The sequence below is a fragment of the Diorhabda carinulata genome, chromosome 8, assembly GCF_026250575.1.
Source record: "Diorhabda carinulata isolate Delta chromosome 8, icDioCari1.1, whole genome shotgun sequence".
Taxonomy (NCBI): Eukaryota; Metazoa; Arthropoda; class Insecta; order Coleoptera; family Chrysomelidae; genus Diorhabda; species Diorhabda carinulata.
Window position 1 is genome coordinate 3,744,429 of NC_079467.1, and position 17,876 is coordinate 3,762,304.

At 32.8% G+C, this 17,876-nt stretch overlaps 2 protein-coding genes across 2 annotated transcripts in view; one reads left to right on the forward strand and one right to left on the reverse strand.

Annotated features, from left to right (window-relative positions):
* LOC130896963 (nose resistant to fluoxetine protein 6-like) overlaps window positions 1-12,982 on the reverse strand; it is a 30,403-nt gene extending 17,421 nt beyond the window's left edge. Inside the window, exons 1-5 of the mRNA XM_057805405.1 lie at window positions 12,885-12,982; window positions 8,897-8,969; window positions 4,001-4,152; window positions 1,712-1,950; window positions 128-231 (exon numbers count right to left, since the gene is read on the reverse strand). Coding sequence (XP_057661388.1) covers window positions 128-231; window positions 1,712-1,950; window positions 4,001-4,152; window positions 8,897-8,966 — 565 coding nt within the window. The 5' untranslated portion in view covers window positions 8,967-8,969; window positions 12,885-12,982. The remainder of the gene's footprint in view (window positions 1-127; window positions 232-1,711; window positions 1,951-4,000; window positions 4,153-8,896; window positions 8,970-12,884) is intronic.
* Window positions 12,983-15,216: 2,234 nt separating this feature from the next.
* Window positions 15,217-15,877, forward strand: LOC130896964 (multifunctional methyltransferase subunit TRM112-like protein). The gene is made up of 3 exons (XM_057805406.1): window positions 15,217-15,233; window positions 15,331-15,512; window positions 15,568-15,877. The coding sequence occupies exons 2-3, from the start codon at window positions 15,435-15,437 to the stop codon at window positions 15,862-15,864; spliced, it is 375 nt and encodes a 124-aa protein (XP_057661389.1). The 5' UTR covers window positions 15,217-15,233; window positions 15,331-15,434; the 3' UTR covers window positions 15,865-15,877.
* Window positions 15,878-17,876: the final 1,999 nt, after the last annotated feature.

Sequence of the window (17,876 nt, forward strand, 5' to 3'; positions counted from 1 at the left end):
TTCAATTTGCTCTTTTCACCGAAAACTTAACTGAACCAGTATTATAGTTACCGGAACGTTATTGAATTAAACAATATTTGTTTTGTATAAATTTGAGCGGGGGAGATTATTATTATTAAAAACTTACACATAGTTTGCTTCAATTTCAAGTAAGCTGCTTCATTTTTCCCCTTCACGGTATCGTAAGCAGTTGAAACCATAACTAAACTTACGTATACAAAAAACACAATTCTGGAAAGTATAAACAAAATTAGTAGGGAGTATATTATTAATTTTATTTTTTATAAATCAAACAGAAAAAAGAGCTCCAAATAGAGTATTTGGAGTTAGAATTTATTATTTTACACTGTGAATGAGTCGAACGGACTGATTAATTTTTGATTTCACAAACGATTGCCAAACTCACAATGTCAGAAATAGTTTTTTAGCTTCAAAAGTATATTTGCCACTTAGGAACATTAGAAAAAAATTACGATCGTTTGGACCGTCTGCTTGTGGATATAATTGTTCTAGATTTGATATCATACTAATATGTGGCGTAAAAATTGTCAATTCTTCACTCTATTTTTTTTATAAATGAAAAGCTTTCAGTTTGCTTTGGGATTGGTCTCAATCGTCGAAGCATCATAATAAATCTCCGATATCTTTTTCTCCTGGAAGTTGTAGGTGGTTTATCATGGTCTACTGAAAGCCTTTTGTGCTCTTCCTCGTTACTCTCGACTTCCAAACGACCGGGATCCCAAACCAAAAAGATCATTATATAAGTCATTGAGTTCCCTATAGTATTTCTAGATTATCTTTAAATCAATTTCGTGGGCTCTTAATACTAGCATTCACCACCAATTGCAAAATTTGACGCATATCTATAGTAGAAAACCACAAATATATAGAGTGACTCATATTTTTAACGTAGACCTTCGCAAGTCTCAATCTCAAATTGAAAAAAACTCCGACTGAGTGCTACAAATTGTTGCAAAAGGCCTATGGGGACAATTCTTTATCTCGTGCGCGAAAGCAAATCAAAATTAATTAACTATTTGTCAGTTTTGGCAGCACTGTGAGAACGAGTTCGTAAAAAACGGCCCGATTTTGCACCAGGACAACGCACCTGCCCATAACGCGCTATCTGTGAAGTAGTAATTGGCCGGTAAACGCACTCCAGTGCTCGAACATCCGCCGTACTCACCAGATTTGGCATCGTGTGACTTTTTTGTTTCCAAAGATAAAATCTGCTTTGAAAGGGACCCGATTAGAGTCGATGGATACGGTAGAGAAAAAAAACGGAAGAGCTCCTAAAGGCACTTACCAAAGAAGACTTGCAGCACTGCTTCGACCAATGGAAAAAACGTATGGAAAGGTGTGTGGCGAGGGGAGCGTCGAATGTATAATAATTTTTATAATAAAACCCTTTTTCGTAACCAGTCTCGTTATTTAATAGCCGTATATGAGTTATCTCACTTAGGTACATTCAAATGTCTAATATTTATTGTATATCCTTGTCCCACTTTTTTGTTCACTAATACCGATTCTTTTTCTTATTGCTATAACTTATTGACAAAAGGTAAATATATAATTTGGTTGAAAAATAAAATCACTGTAGAATATTAGTCTCTCTATACAATTGTGGGATCCAAAATCCTTTTAGCGCCACCTATTATAAAACGACGCATATCTAATGAATGAAACAGTTTAAAAAATAAATTATACATACGCAAAAATCCAGTCTCCCATATCTATTTGAAAGATCGGACCATCTCCTTTACATGCTTTTATATAAATATGTCCTCGAAATCCTAAGCTTTTATACTTGTTGTCAAAACATTCATTCAAATCTTTAATAAATTCATCCTGGGATGAGTTCAGCGTTTTAACGTTTGGACAGGTTTTGGGTACACATGTAAAATGGCGTATAATATCATGTCTATAATGTAATTCGGATGCACTGACTGCCTAAAAACAGTTGTAAATAATTGTTTTTTACTTTCATCACGTGCAATTGATAATATTCTTCCAAATAATATATATGTTAAAGTGATTTTTCAAATTCCTGACCAGTACGTACAGCTTTGAGCTGTAGTAACCGACCCGAGCGATATTTCTAGATCCGGTATGCAGACACTCAACTGGGATCGGGAATATAATTGTTTGAAGCGGCCGTTTCTTGTGCCCAATCTTCTTCGGTTATTTTTATGATGATAGCTGAAATAGATTTGCCATCACTTTTTCCTCTGTCAACTTCAGGCACTGGGATACGGACGGTAAAGGCCACAGAGGCTTCAGAATGAGATTTATCCGACTTTAATTTCATCAACACAATTTGCAAGTTTTCTGCTCAACTCCACTTCTTCAACTTCAACTTATATCTTCACTGTATTCTTTTAAATAAACAACACATACTTTCGTAATGGGATTATTTAATACTGTTTATTCAAATACTTTTTCATTGTCAGGTTGAGAAGAAAAATTCATTGCAGTCAAAGTATTTTGCAATTGATTTTCTTCGACCAACGAATTAAGTGCTTTCTTCGGAATAGCAGTTGTTGACAGTCCAACTCTAGCTGTGCAACCAAACATAACCTTATAATACCAGAATGGAGCGCTCTGTTCTTTATAAACTGAATTAATTTTAACCGGTTACTCCACGAAGTTGACTGATTGTCTTGCATCCAAGTCGACGACATATTTTCTATGTTCTGATTCGATATCTCAACATCGCCTTGGTTTTGGCTATGTCTTGGTTTGCCATGCACGATAAGCTCTAACCAACTTTCTTAGTTGTTAGTTATCAATAAGTTTGCTACAAAATTATCTTCAATTGTCTGACTGCAATATCCATTGGGCTCCAAGCAACAAGAGCTCTCCTTCAAGTTCTGCTCTCTTTGTGTAAAGAGGTCTTAGAACCACTTAAAACTTTGTAAAGTGATCTTCATAAACTAAAATAAGTTTAAAGTTTCCATCAGGTTGTCATTTAAAATCTGTGAGGTTAACCTAACATCTTGAATTCATATGTGGAGAATCTTAAAAACACGTTTTCTGCCTGCAGAAGGAGTGGAAGGTAAAGAAGCTTGACATTTTGAAAGTATGGCGAAAAAGTATTCTCTTTGTTTTAGCTTTGGTATTTTTGCCTTCCTTCCTACCGCAGACCTTTATTCTATAAAATAACTAATTAAGTGTCAAATTAATAACATATTACACACTTCAACGGACACGATTAGTTATTTAATGGATTAACATTTCATATCTTCCATACAAAGGAAAATATGGAATTTTTCATTTGATATAAAGAATATATTTTTCTATGAAAGATGAAGGTAAATTAATATATATTTTTCAAAACAGTAAATTCATCGCTTGGCATAATATGGTATGACTAAAATATTTGCTAAATATCTAGTGAATATCGACGTTGTCATTTCGTAAACAGAGTTTTTGGAAGATTGGTCCAAACATATTTTTAATATAAATCAGCTAAACACTATAAACAAAATCATGGTGAGCGGCTAAGTAATATTTCACTAATTACTTAAAAAATATAGAAAATAATGTATGGTAAAACAACTAAATTTTCGTCAAATTTATTATTTTAAAAATCTTCATTGTTTAATGAGAATCCTCTGAATTTATCTTTTGTGTTAAAAAATGTTAAAATTGATTTATGATACTCAAATATTCCAAAGATATAAAAAACAAAAAATTTCCCTTGTAGCTACACCGAGGGTTGCTACTCAACTTTAATTTTATTTAATAATAATAAAACATGAAATAATCATAACAAAATTTATGATTTTTTAACAAAAAAGATGTAAATTTTCCTATTTTGAAGACAGTTAAAAAAATTTTTATAGATGGCGTTAGCTACGCGTTTTGAACGGAAACTTGATCGGAAAGTACCTAAGAAAGTGCGGTATTAAGGGCATATAGACCATAAACCAATATTCGTGAACTTCCCCAACTTTTGTAGTGCAAATTATTCAACTTAGAAAATATATCTCTCACTTACTTTGATGGTTTTCCATACTTCCGGGGGGTTGTTTGAGTTTATTGGGAATATTTTATATTCCAAATCGCAATAAAGGGCTTTTTCTTTCAACAGCATACACGTCTCGTAATTTTCAATGTTAAATACATCAGGCATGTAAGCATATTCTTCATCTAAAACGTACATATACATAAAAAAAAACAAAGAATAAAGTTAGAGGAACTAAAACCATACTAAAATGATGTCAACGTGTGTACATTATCGAAACATATCTTTCATATGAATTTTATTTCTGATAATGTCTAGTTGTTTGTTGACAATGCCTGAAATACTCTTTTTCTACGACCGTGCGTTTTAACCCTCTTTCCCGTACGCATTTTAGTTTTGAAAATAAAATTATGCAAATTTTGACCTTATTAGACAGTTTTTTACTTCTGAGATTATAACTATTGTTACTACAGGTAAATAAATATTTACGAAATAGTCCATCAAATAAAATTTAAACCTTTTCTAGCTTTTTGTAGCATTTTTAATTTTTTTAAAATATAAAATAATACAGATATTTTTTATATAACCATGTACATTCTTCAAAGGAGTGTCACAAAACAACTATCAAACCACCTGGGTTTGATATCAGTTGCTAAGACAACCCAGGCGTGTAATTGTTACTAAAACATCAAAGTTGTTCAAAACGTCTTGGAAGTGACCGAATAAGTACAATCTTCTAAATTAAACCACATTAACCCGAATCCGATACAATAATATTAATGGATTCATCCGACGAAGAACTTCCCGAAGCCATTTTGAATGCTACAAATGAAACTAATTCCGAGCTGTTACCTACCAAATCCAGACTAAGGTATGAGAAGCAATACGGCTATTTTGTTACATGGTATAAGGAGAAAGGGGCAAAACTTATAAGGAAGAGGTGTATTTCTGGCGTATTTTTCAGACCTAAGTGAGGTTTTGAAATCTAATACATTATGGTCCCGCTATTCGATGGTAAAAAGTTTAGTAAAAATAAAACAAAAAAATATTGGTTTTCGAGCACAGAAAGCGCAAGTTTTCACCAAAGAAGATATATCCAGGGTTATGCTAGCTCCCGATGAGGTATACCTGATGATTAAAGTGAGTACCAATTTTGCATTGGTTGGCGCTCTCCGCAGATGATCCGAGCTTGTAAATATCACTGTCGACGACATTCAAGTAAAGGCAACTTAATTGTTGTGAAAATTTTTGATTCCAAAAATCATTCGTCAAGATCATTTGTTTTATCTGAAGAAATAAATGATGGAATCTATTTGACGCTGTACAGAAAGTACGCAGATTTACGACCACCTAACACTCCACACCGTCGATTTTTTATTCATTATAAGAATGGAAAATGGTTAGTTCAATGCGTTGGCGTAAACACTTTTGGTAAGATACCAGCAGAGATTGCTGCATATTTACGCCTACCTAATCCGGAACGTTATACAGGACAAAGTTTCAGACGTATTTCGGCAACGTTCCTAGCAGACTCCGGCGAAGAAATAACCAAGATAAAAAGCGCCTTGGTGGCTGGAAGTCTACTACTGTCGCTGAGGGCTATTTGGAGGACTCCGAGAATCAGAAGAAAAAAATATCAAATAAAATTCTCTGTACTACAAATGACTTAAAACCTTTGCCGTCATCGTCATCTTCATGCGACCTGCAACCGATGCCATCCTCATCGACGTCATCTACCTTCCAGTTGAAACCAAATAACTCAACTGGACCGGCAATTCTTACTAGTTTACAGAATGCAACAAATTGTGTTTTCAATATTAATATTTATAATAATTAGTAGTTTTTAGTTAAAGTTTTGTATATTATAATGTATGTTGGAATAAAATAATTTTTGAAGAATGGGTTGGTATACTTTTTTGTATATACGTTCTTAGAAAAAATAATGTTCCTAACTCATGCATAAAGTGTCTTTCCCGCACTTGACCGTTTGCTCCGGAGACAACTACAGTCGCGTGCGAGAAAGTATCACTTTCTGCACTTGTTGGGAAAATAACTATTTGGCAATTCCACATGGCAACTACAATATTAAGGGGTGAGTCGAAGAAACACTTAATTCAATAATTGACAAATTATAACATAACCTCTTCAAGCTCATTTATGCTTTATTATTTCTGTTTTGCCATTTATTAATATCCAACTGAACAGTCAATCGCAATCCATTGCACTAGCGTTTACGCTCTGGACTAAGTGGAACGAAAAAGACTTAGTGCTTAGCGGAATGCACCGTGGTATAGATGCTCAGAAACTGCAGGAGACTAAGTGAGGAGTACGAGGAAGGACCCAAAAATAACTGGAATGATTAAAAAAAATTTCTTTTTGAATTTTCTACAAAACATCATTATCCGAAAGAAGGTAGATAGGAGCAAAACCAATTATTGGGACAACCTACAGGGACTGAAACAGGCAAATACTCTTCTGGGAAACTATAATCAGAGAAGATTTGCTGAATTTATCAACCTAAGTACGAACAATCTACGAATACTAACAGGAGTTTTATCAAGGCATTATCGCCTCAACAAACACCTGAAGACGCTAGACCTGGCAGATAATGTTACGTGCAGATTTTGTTGCACCGGGGACAAAACCTCTATCCACATTCTCTCGAAGTGTGAAACACTAAGGAACTCCAGAGCACTACACCTGAGTGCGTATGAAATAGAAGACAAAAATCTCTGATAATTGAAGCCATTCAACATTCTAGACTTTTTAAAAGGGGTGGGATTAAGGGATCAGATGTAAACACTGGGTTCTTCAGTATCGCAACAAGAAAGGGGGTCACAATAGATCCTTTGGGTCACAGGGTATACGAGACCCCCAAATCTATATGTACATATATACGTCCCCTTCAAAATATTCTCCATTATAACGAATTTGTCCCGCCTTTGCCTTCATTTTTAAATCATATGTAATATTTGTCTCTTCATGCCGGCTTTCATGCGTGAAATTGAGAAAAAACCATATATAGTCTCGAGCGAGTAAAGTGCATGGGGCACTTCCAAATACGCCCTGATCTAAGAAAGCAAAATCTGTATGAGCTACGCCCTTGCCATAAAAAAATAAGCATTGTTTTGATGTTAAATATGGCTTGGCGACATTTTTTTGAACGAGAGCTTTCATTGATTAACTATTTGCTTTTGTTCTGGGTCCTAATCATATCGCCATGACTCATCACCAGAAACAATCTTTGAAAGAAAATCTGAATCAGTTTGAAGTTGTTCTTACGAAGGAATAGACTTCGCAGCAAAACTTTTCATTCCCAAATGTTCCGTTAAAATCCCTAAATAGAGGTCCAAGAAAAACCACTACTCACTAACAGTTTGTTTAATTATCACTCGACGTTCTTTGAGCATAAGATTTCGAATTTTTTAACATATTCGTTGATTCGAAAGTCCTCATGAGGTTTGCCTTTAATCGAATCTCTGGACAGTATACAAGAAATAAACAGAAATACCATTAATAGTCTAGTCAAGAAGTGAGTTTTCTACCAAAAATAGTTACGAGTCTCTTAAAAATATGGTGATTAGTGCATTGGGTTCAGAATTTAATTCTGAGAAAGTGGAATTTTTCAATTTTTCCGCCATTAAAAATTTCATTTGTTATAAACGAAAAACGAAGAGACAAAAAAGGAGTCTCCGTTCTTTAGCTATATTTTCAAAAATATAAAAGATGGATGCAATTTGAAAAACGATCCTAAAATAGGAAGAAATTTTAGTAAAACAGTCCCTACTCTCGGAGTCGTAGCTCCATTATTTATAATTTTAATTTAACGTTGAATATAGTGATTTTTGTTTAAGTTATTCAATTGATAATTTTTCGAAGTTTTCATAAAATCTCTTATAAAAATTTAAAAAATTGGTCAATATTTTTTTTTTCTTTCGTAATCTCTTCTTATATAAATACTGAACAAGATTCCGTCGTAAAAGTTTATAAAAGTTTCATCATTTGTTTACAATCATTTTTTAAATTTATCAAAAATGGAAAAATCCGTTTTTATATTAATATATTGCATTTAGTAGCGTGGCTAAAAAAATGTTCACGCTTATTGCTTAAAAAGTTTTTATAAGCAAATAGACTATTTGAATATTTTTGAAATTTTTTTTGTCTTTTTATAGACTTAGTGAAATAATGATTTTAAAAAAAAAATTTTTTCTTAAAATCAATTTTTAATTATTTATAACTATTTTTTTCATTTATCAACTATTTAAAATATTTATTAAGGATTTATTTTTTTTAATCATCATTCAAAGTTCTTAATATTATTTGAAAAAAAAATTGTTTTACTTGAATATTCATTGTTTATTTTATAAACAATTTGTTGTAAACAAATTTCGATTTTCGTTTTCTTTTTTTTTTTCGTAACAACAAAAATTACAAACACAGCTATGTGCATTAGAAAAGTAAAAAAAAATTTCTCTACTTTTTATTGAATTTTTAAATACTTTACCCTGTCGAAGTTTCAGCAGTCTACTATTTTATTAACTTATATATTGTTAAAACTTCTAAACTATTAATTATACGGTCTTCGACATTCAAGACGATGTTTTACATAATTTATTGATTTATATAATAAGTTTTTTATATACTCGATATCTATTACATTTTTAAAAACATTTGTTTATAAATAAAAAGTATTATTTGAATCTTTAAATGAATATGTATTTTAAACTATTGAATTTACGGTTTTTATAGGTGACACTATAATTTATTCAGATCTTTGAATTAATATTAAATATTAAAAAAAAATTATTTTCTATTGCATGCTTTGACTGGCGGCGACGGCTGAGTACAGAAACGGCCGCGCGGAGCACAATTTTCAACGTGAGACGTACCACTTTTTCACATGTGCTAGTGCAGATTTTGTGATCTTACCTGTCACACCTTGAATTCCACAGACAACACTGAAGATACATACAATTATATAATTCATATTCCAATTCATAGCCTGGAAATAATAAAAATAATCGATTACCATAAGCACAAGTGTTGAAAAACTCTCAATATAAATTAGATTTTCATTTTAATATCCATGCTAATAGAAAAAACATCAGGGACATTCACGATTCTGCGCATTCCATACGGCATATGTTTCAAATTTGAAGACGCCACGTGGTTTGTTTGGTAGCCATCAACAGTGAACGTTTTGAGTGAAGTTGTAAACATGGAAAAAATTGGTCATCATTATGTCATACAATACTTTTATTTGGTGAAGGGCCTTACCCTAACCCATTTAAAAAGAAATGGGAACCAAAACTGCTTGTTTAGTTAACTTTATTACAATAAATAAAACTAAATTTGATACTTAATAAATATATATTAATGAGAAAAATGTGCTTGTATCTCCTTGGAAATTTTGAATAAGTCAGGTTTGAATTTTGTTGTTTTTAATGGCATGATTCAAAGTTCTCTTCAATAAGACGGATTCTCAGTTTACTCTCGACAATTTTCATGCTTGAAAAGATTGATATATATATATATATATCTTCAGCTGATCGTTAGACTCAGGAATACTATTTCAAGCATTGAAAATGATCATGTCTTCCTCCTCCAGATCATTCAAAGCAAATCACAAAAAGACGTTCGCATCCCCTTGATTTAAAATCCATCAATTGTATTTCAAAGCTACCAATATCAATCTTAAAAGAAGAAAATTTCTAATCGTTTGTTGTAGTATTTAGAAGATTTTTTACAAATACCAAAGTTGCTATGCTGTTTTCAAGTTCCTGAAATCTGCTGAGAAATATTTCCTCCAAAATTATTGTTTTAGAATGGTGTTTATCAATAGAGGAATTAGTTTCTTGAGGATGCTTCAGCAGAATCGGAAAGTGAAACAATGTGAAGAGCTTGAAGAAAAAATTACATATGTTCTTGATTTATCAAAGGATTTTAATTTATCAAAATAAGATGTAATTTTATTCTCACTAAGTTTTTTTGGATGAAAGTATTATTGCACCTTTATGTCAGAGCCACATGCAGTTGTGGAGCCGCACTTTGCGGACCACTGCCCTAACCATTATTCCTAACCAGATTCTACTCTGGGTGAAAGTGCTCCTTCGTTATCAACAGTAAAATATTGGGTAGCAGACTTTAAACGAGGCCGTATGACCTGCGTAGACCAACATCGCAGTGATCGACCAAATGAGGTGACGACTCCAGAAATGTTGATGAATATCTACAAAACGATATGGATGATCGGCGACTGAAACTACGCGAGCTAGAAGACATAGTATTCATTTCAAAAAGTGCGTTACATCGCATAGTAACTGAAAATTTGGACATGAGAAAGCTGTGCGCAAGATGGGTGCCGCGTTTGCTCACAATGGAATAAAAACAGCGTCGTGAGGATGTTTCCAACGAGTGTTTGGCCATTTCATAACCATAGATGGAAAGTGTATTCATCACTTCATACCCGAAACAAAAAAACAATCAAAACAATGGATTGAAAAGGGAGAACCGGCTCCAAAGAAGGAAAGACCGAATGCGCGTGGGTTAATTTTCATTGACTATCTTGAAAAAGGGAAAACTATCAATAGCTAGTATTATACGAACTTATTGCAACGTTTGAGCCAAGAAATCAAGCAAATACGGTCGCATTTGGCTAAGAGGAAAGTTTATTTCATCAAGACAATGCACCAGCTCACACATCCGTTATTGCAATGACAAAAATTAATGAATTAAAGTTTGAATGGCTCGGTGGTCGAAGATTTTCCAACAATATTGTAAATAGGAATCTGTTGTTCCATTTAATCAACCCACAACAATTTAGATTCAGATATGGAAAGGTCTTAATATAAATAGAGGATATTTTCACTTTGGGTGAAATTTGAATTAGCGACTTCTCGATCCAAATTCCAGTTCTCAAAATAAATAATTTGTAAGCCGCATCATGGAAGAAAATGTTTTGTAATCGCCGTCAAATTCTTACAAATATTATAAATGTGAATGTAAGTTTCACGCAAAAACTACTTCACCGATCATCATGAAACTTTGTACACATATTCTTGGAGGTATTAGAAATAACATAGTTTACTTTTTCTGAAAAAAAAATATTTTTTACGAGATATAAAATCATTTTTTGTCAAAAATCTCAAAATCTAGCTTCCTCAACTTCATCCAATAATGAAGTTCCAGCTCTGAGTACTGCAATACCGTTCCATTGTATTACCAAAGGTCATATCAATATCCAATCCATTTGACTATAGCTTCATTTATTTATTGTTTTTTTCTGTCATTATATATGCTGTATAGAACTATATGAATTTTGGAGGTTAGGTGTCATTTTTGTGGTTACATGCTATTCATTATTTTAGATCTTACTCTTTGGTTTTAATTCTTACTGTTTTTCTTTGCCTTTTGCCTCGGAAGCAAAAACCTCGTGGAGTAAAAGTATACGCGAAATATAGAATCTTCGGTACACGCACTGATGAGAACACCAAGTGCGGATACGGAGGGGTCATGGGGGCCATGATTAATAACCATTTCTGTATGTTCCGGGTATCCCAATAAGATGGTCCCGGCCATATCTCGGGAACCGTTTATATTACAGCTTCGGGAAAAAAAAATTTGTAACAAAAGTGACCTCGAGAAAAACCTGGAAATTATTTACATAGTTGTAGGTCCACCGCCAGAGAGCGTAACTAAATATCAAAAATTATAAAATGAATAATTTACAATTTTTGCCTAATTAAGATGCATTTAAACTATGATTATCGTATTCTTCATGAAATTCAGCGTATATTTGATTTTACAAGTTTTAGTCTATCTCTTCAAATAAAAGGTGGGGGGAAGCGGGAAATTTATTATGAAAAAAAGCCTGTAAGTCCAGTTCTACTTAACCTATCTATGCAAACTTAGTCTTTTTGAAGAGAGCTCCATTCTACCAATGTAAAAGTTATAATTCCGAAGCAACCTAGTATACGCTAGAGGGCGCTATTTATTTATTTTTTTAAATCTAGCTATCCTTGAAAAATGTTGATGGAAACATACAGTTTTAATTAAGGAATATAAAAGTAGACCAAATTAGCAACAGAATAGCGAAAACCGCATGTCGATATCTTTCTCGTATTACGAGATATCTTAAGAAATGTGTAAATTTTAAGCATTTTCCTTTAAACATAAATTACTTCGGGTTGACTGAACGGATTTTAACATTTTTTGACTCCTCAAAATCGTCTTTCCTTTCCCTTTATTGGGACGCCCGGTACATATTAGCAAAGTTTAATTTTTAATAAATTACTTTGATAGAATTGTCATTGTCTGTAGTCCTTAGAGTATTTTGAGAGCAGCTGAAACTCCTTTTCAGGTACGAGCTCTTTCTGAAAGACAAGCTACGCTACAGTCAGCTAGAAGAGCGATAGTAGGCGGGAGGAATTTATGCAGAAATGCAGACCACGCGGCGTCGAAATTTCATGCGTAAGGATTGGTCAGTTTTTAATGATACTAGGTTTCAATATCATCCTTCAATATAATATCATAATCATCCTTTGATTGTTATTGGCTCAATGAATAAAAAATGTTAATATTGCGATACTTTCAAATGGAAAGATGGAATGTGCCGTTCCAGTGGTAAAGTTTCACTTACATTACTTGGTTAACCAGAAGACTTTATTGTTAAGTGTTGCAGATGAGTCAAAGTAATTTTTAAGCACAATAAGAAAGTATAACTCTTGCTTCGAATTATATGGATTCACTTCTAATGTAATAATCTCTTTTTCTTCTTTAATGGCTTCAATGGCAGCGAGTAAAAGCTGGTATAATAAATATATTTTTAACTGTGATTTGCTTATAATCCAAGTAATCATAGTAATTGATAAATCAATCAAGTATTTTAAACAATAAATTCAATTGAAAAATAACTCACTTATTTTTTTAATAACACTGTCCAGAGATATCAATGTGTTAACCTTCACTTTGAAACATTTATTTCATACTGCAATGAGTTTTATCGATATCTGAATTGAATGGGATGATTTAATTTAATTTATTATATAAACAGGTCAAAAGGTCCAGATAAATATATCGAAAGGCAATATTATAATCTTACATAAGTATCCTAAATTACAGAATTCGTTAAAAAATATTTGAAATGGCTAAATACTATTCCTTTCGACATTATTAGTTTTTGAGATACAGGATAAAAACAGGATGCAGGAGAAGTACATCTTTTATTGCATATCTTCTAAGGCAACCTTTTGAGTCGGGAGAGCTGAAAATCTTTTATTCGTAAGAAAAAATATTTATTTAATCATATGTTTGTAGTGTTTTTCACAACAAATTATTAGATAATTATCTATCATTTAAGTAAAAAATAAAACATTTACCCATAACCCTAACTTGTACTTCAATAACAAAAAATTTGAGCAAACAAATTCAATGGGAGCGATGGTTTCTTAATTTTTTTTATTTCTGTTTAACGTGCCTCGAAAGCGCTGGTAATTGGCACACAAAAACAATCATAAGATACAAAAGTTACAAAATCTATTACAATACGTAAATTATTTTATTATCTCCTCCAGCTTGGTGATTTTAGGAAGCTATGATTTCCTTCACTTCCGTTGGACAATTGAGTGTCTCCTTGAGGAAAAAACTGGTCATCGTTATGTGTTACAATACTTTTATTTCATGAAAGGCTTCACCTCAACCAATATAAAAGCTGAGCAGGACTCTACTCTGGATGAGACTGTTCCTTCGTTATCAATAGTAAAATATTGGGTATATGATGTAAAGACTAGCCAATTTGGGAGCGAATTCTCATTGGCTCTTGAGAGATGCGCAGAAAGAGTCGAAAATGAGCCCTCGGGAAGAAGACACCTTGTAGTCTTTACATCATGATTGGGTAGCAGAGTTTAAACGAGGCCGTTCGACCTGCGAAGACCACCATCGCCGTAGTCGATAAAATGAGGTGAAGACTCCAGAAATGTTGAAGAAAATCCACAAAACGGTAGTGGATGATCGTCGTCTGAAAGTGCGGTACATCGCATATTAACTGAAAATTTGGACATTAGAAAACTGTGTGCAAGATGGGTGCCGCGTTTGCCTACAATGGAACAAAAACATAGTCGTGAGAATTTTTGCAACGTTTCATAATCGTGGGCTCACCATTTCACATCCGCAACAAAAGAACAATCATAATAATGGATTTAGAAGGGAGAACCGGCTCCAGAGAAAGCAAAGACCATTCAGCCTGCAGACAAGGTCATGGCGTCGGTTTTTTGAAATGCGCGAGTGATAATTTTCAATAACTATCTTAAAAAAGGAAAAACTATCAATGGCGACTATTATGCGAACTTATTGCAACGTTGGAGCGAAGAAATCAAGCAAAAACGGTCTCATTTGGCTAAGAGGAAAGTGTTATTTCATTAAGACCATGCACCAGCTCACACATCCGTTATTTGTAGTACTTTTCACAACAAATTAGATAATGTACATACATATTTATATGGAATTATTAGATAATTACCTATCGTTTAAGTAAAAAATAAATAAAAATGAACATTAACTCACAACCCTAACTTGTACTTCGATTACAAACAATTGGGCAAACAAACTTAATGGGAGCGATGGTTTCTTAGTTTTTTTATTTCCTCGACAGCGCTGGTTATTGGCACACAAAAACAATCATATGATACATAAAGGACTGTTACAAAATCTATTACAATTACGTAAATTATTTATATTTTCTCATACAGCTTGGTGGTTTTGAGAAGCTCTATGGTTTTCTTCATTTCAGTCGGGTAGTTCAGTGTGTCTCCTTGAGGTTGGTTTTCATATCAAACTGCTGGTATGCGGTAGAGTATTCTCTGCAGTCGGTGAGGATGTGCTTAACAGGCGCAGGAACCTGACAACTTTGGCAAACAGGACGACTTTCTGACGACATCAAATAGAAGTTTTGTGTGGTTGATGCGGGTCTTCTTATTGTCACAGCTCTATTTTTTACCGGTGACAGTGGTTTGATATACACAAGAGTAATGGTAATAGGAACCCCACGGCATATAAATTATTGTTTATTACATAATAAGCACACTACATTGATATTTCCGGGAGATGTGTAGTCTTATTAATAAAAATTCAAATTCACAAAACCTCGCCAAAAACGATGTTTTTTTTAATGGCTGTGGTCTTTATTGAACATTATTTACCTGGATTTCTAACTATTTACAATTAATATCTTTTCATATTTGATTGATAGTTTGTGAACCAATCAAAACAGGTATTGATTTTTCTGTCATGTAATTAAATTCTCGACTTTACATATGGCTTGCTAGTTATAATGTAATAGATTTTATCCATATTAATAAAAGAAGAAGATTTTAGGTTAAAACAGATTTAGAAATGAAAAGCAAATTTAAAATTATCTGTTAGTTATAATATAATTACATTTTACTGGGCCTTGAAAAACGAAACTAGCAAAATGAAACTCCTTACACACAATATGCTCACGTCGAAATGCATGAAAGGAGTCGCAGTGGGATATCCTTTGAAAATAAATGTAAGTGGTACATTTTTTAAAATATTCAATGCCTTCATGAATCTTCTAACTTTAGGCACAAGATATACAAGAATCAGAAGTGGATTTCAACCCCGAATTGATAGCTAAAATTATTCCGAAACTAGACTGGACAGTTCTATGTGAAGCTGCTGAAAGTATCGGTAAAATAGAAAATCTACCCAAACAAATTGTTGATAATTTTGAAAATGATGAAGAGTTTCTTAAGAAGGTCCACAAAATCCTGTTAGAAGTAGATATTGTGAATGGAGAATTAATATGTCCAGAAACTGGAAGAAAATTTCCTATTAATAACGGAATCCCAAATATGCTTTTAAATGAAGATGAAATATAAAAATTATTACTAATATGTCTTTTAGTTTGTGATTAGATTAGATGATTTAGGACGTAAAGGCCTAAAATTCATCTCACTAACACTTTAACCTACTGATCCATTCTATACTCCCTTTACTAGTTGGAGTAATCAACTATAACCAATATTTTACAGCTTTGGATGTAGCTCAGAATTCAGTCAGCTTGAGATGGCTGAAAGTCATAGAGAGACTCTTAGCATCGAATCCTGATACTTTCTAAGGATGCTATTCAGGCGGCTAAGGACAATATATTACAAGGTATACAGAACAGAAAGGGCCTTGCTACCTTTATGATATAATTGTTTTCTCCACTTCACTGCAATAACTTATAGAGACTAAAATATGTATTTGATCGCTTCAGAGATATACATTTGAATAAATCAGAATTACATTAAGGCATCAAAATGTTATAGATTTTAGGTTTTCTTCAGTTTTAAAATTAGTTTTTTTTTGATAATTTTTAAAAGATACATTTTGACGTTTTGACTTTCTTTAATATATCAAAAGGTCTAAGAAATTAAAAAAAAATCAGAATTCCTATTGTCATCCCTGATGGATTGAATGCAACCTAGATGAAATAAAAGCCATTAGAGATTATCTTATACTCAAGACAGATGTATGGCAACCAATTGTTCAAACATCAAAAAAAACGAAAATTTGATATTTTTGAAGTTAGGTGGTTTTACGTTATAATGAGATATCCTTGTACATAAAACATTTGGATTGTCTTAGCATTTTTAGAGAAAACTAACCTAAAATTTATTTACTTTTAGGGTATGATCTCTTAGTTTTCTCCGGTTTCCAATTGAAACTTATGATCTAGGAAGAAATAAAATAGTAAATAAACAACAACCACTAAATGGTTAATTTATTTTTTAACATATATCTACATCAAATTTACAATACATTAAATATATTTGCATTTTTTATAAAAAATAGTTGCAGTGAAAATATGCATATAGTTTGAAAAGTGTGATATTCTGCTCGACAAGAAAATTAATTACTTGCACTTATTGTTCAAAAAATATTGACAAAAATTGTTTTACACATCCTTTAATTTAACCCTGCATTTGTTAGGTTAGGTTAGCTGGTACACAGAGTGTCACATACCCTAAGCTACTGTCTATTCTAGCTCTGTTTAAAGGTTACTCCCACTCTACATACTTTCAACAATAAACAGTAGTTACCCCTGCAGTATTATCGAGCTGACTCAGCTCCTTGAAGCGAGGACATGTCACCTAAATTGAGTTGGGGTACGCTATACCCCAGTGTACCTAATTCGTAACGGAAATTTTACATAAGCAAATGAGGTAAGTTGCTTTTTTAGACATTGCTGTGTTTCGCTTTTAACGACTCAATAAAATGATTGCAGTTTTTTAACAAAAATTAAGGTTATAAACAATTCTTTGAACTCTTGGATGTAAGATCACAAAGCACAACAAAAGAATTCCACACTCTGGACTACACAACTTACTAAGCATCAGAAGACCCTATCGAGACTAAGTCAGATATAGAAGAAGTATATCACCTCAGATAGTGAGCAAAAAATATCAGGTAATTAAATATCGAATGTAAAGTAAATGGAAAATACTTCAAACAGGTATGACAAAAAAAATGGATAAAGACACCACCAAATCCTAATGTACGTACTCGTTAAGAAAACAATAATCAAGGTAACAAAATAGGTCTAGAAGAAGATAACTGCCGATGACCCAGTTTCACCCGGTTTAATTCATGTGACGTCAAGGATCTTCTCAATCTCCACCCAGCACTCCTGCCTATATCAAAAAAGAAGAAAGATCTCATGGATATGGCTCGGTATCTCACAGTTCCAAAAGCTTAGGAGATTTTTTTAAGGGAAACGTATTTGAGGTTCTGTGAATGAGCACGTGTGTGAAAGTGAATTTTCTTTAAAAATTTATATTAAATTCTGAATTTTCGAATAATTAAGTTCTTACTGGTGCAACTCTAATCTTCTAGAACAGGCAGTAAG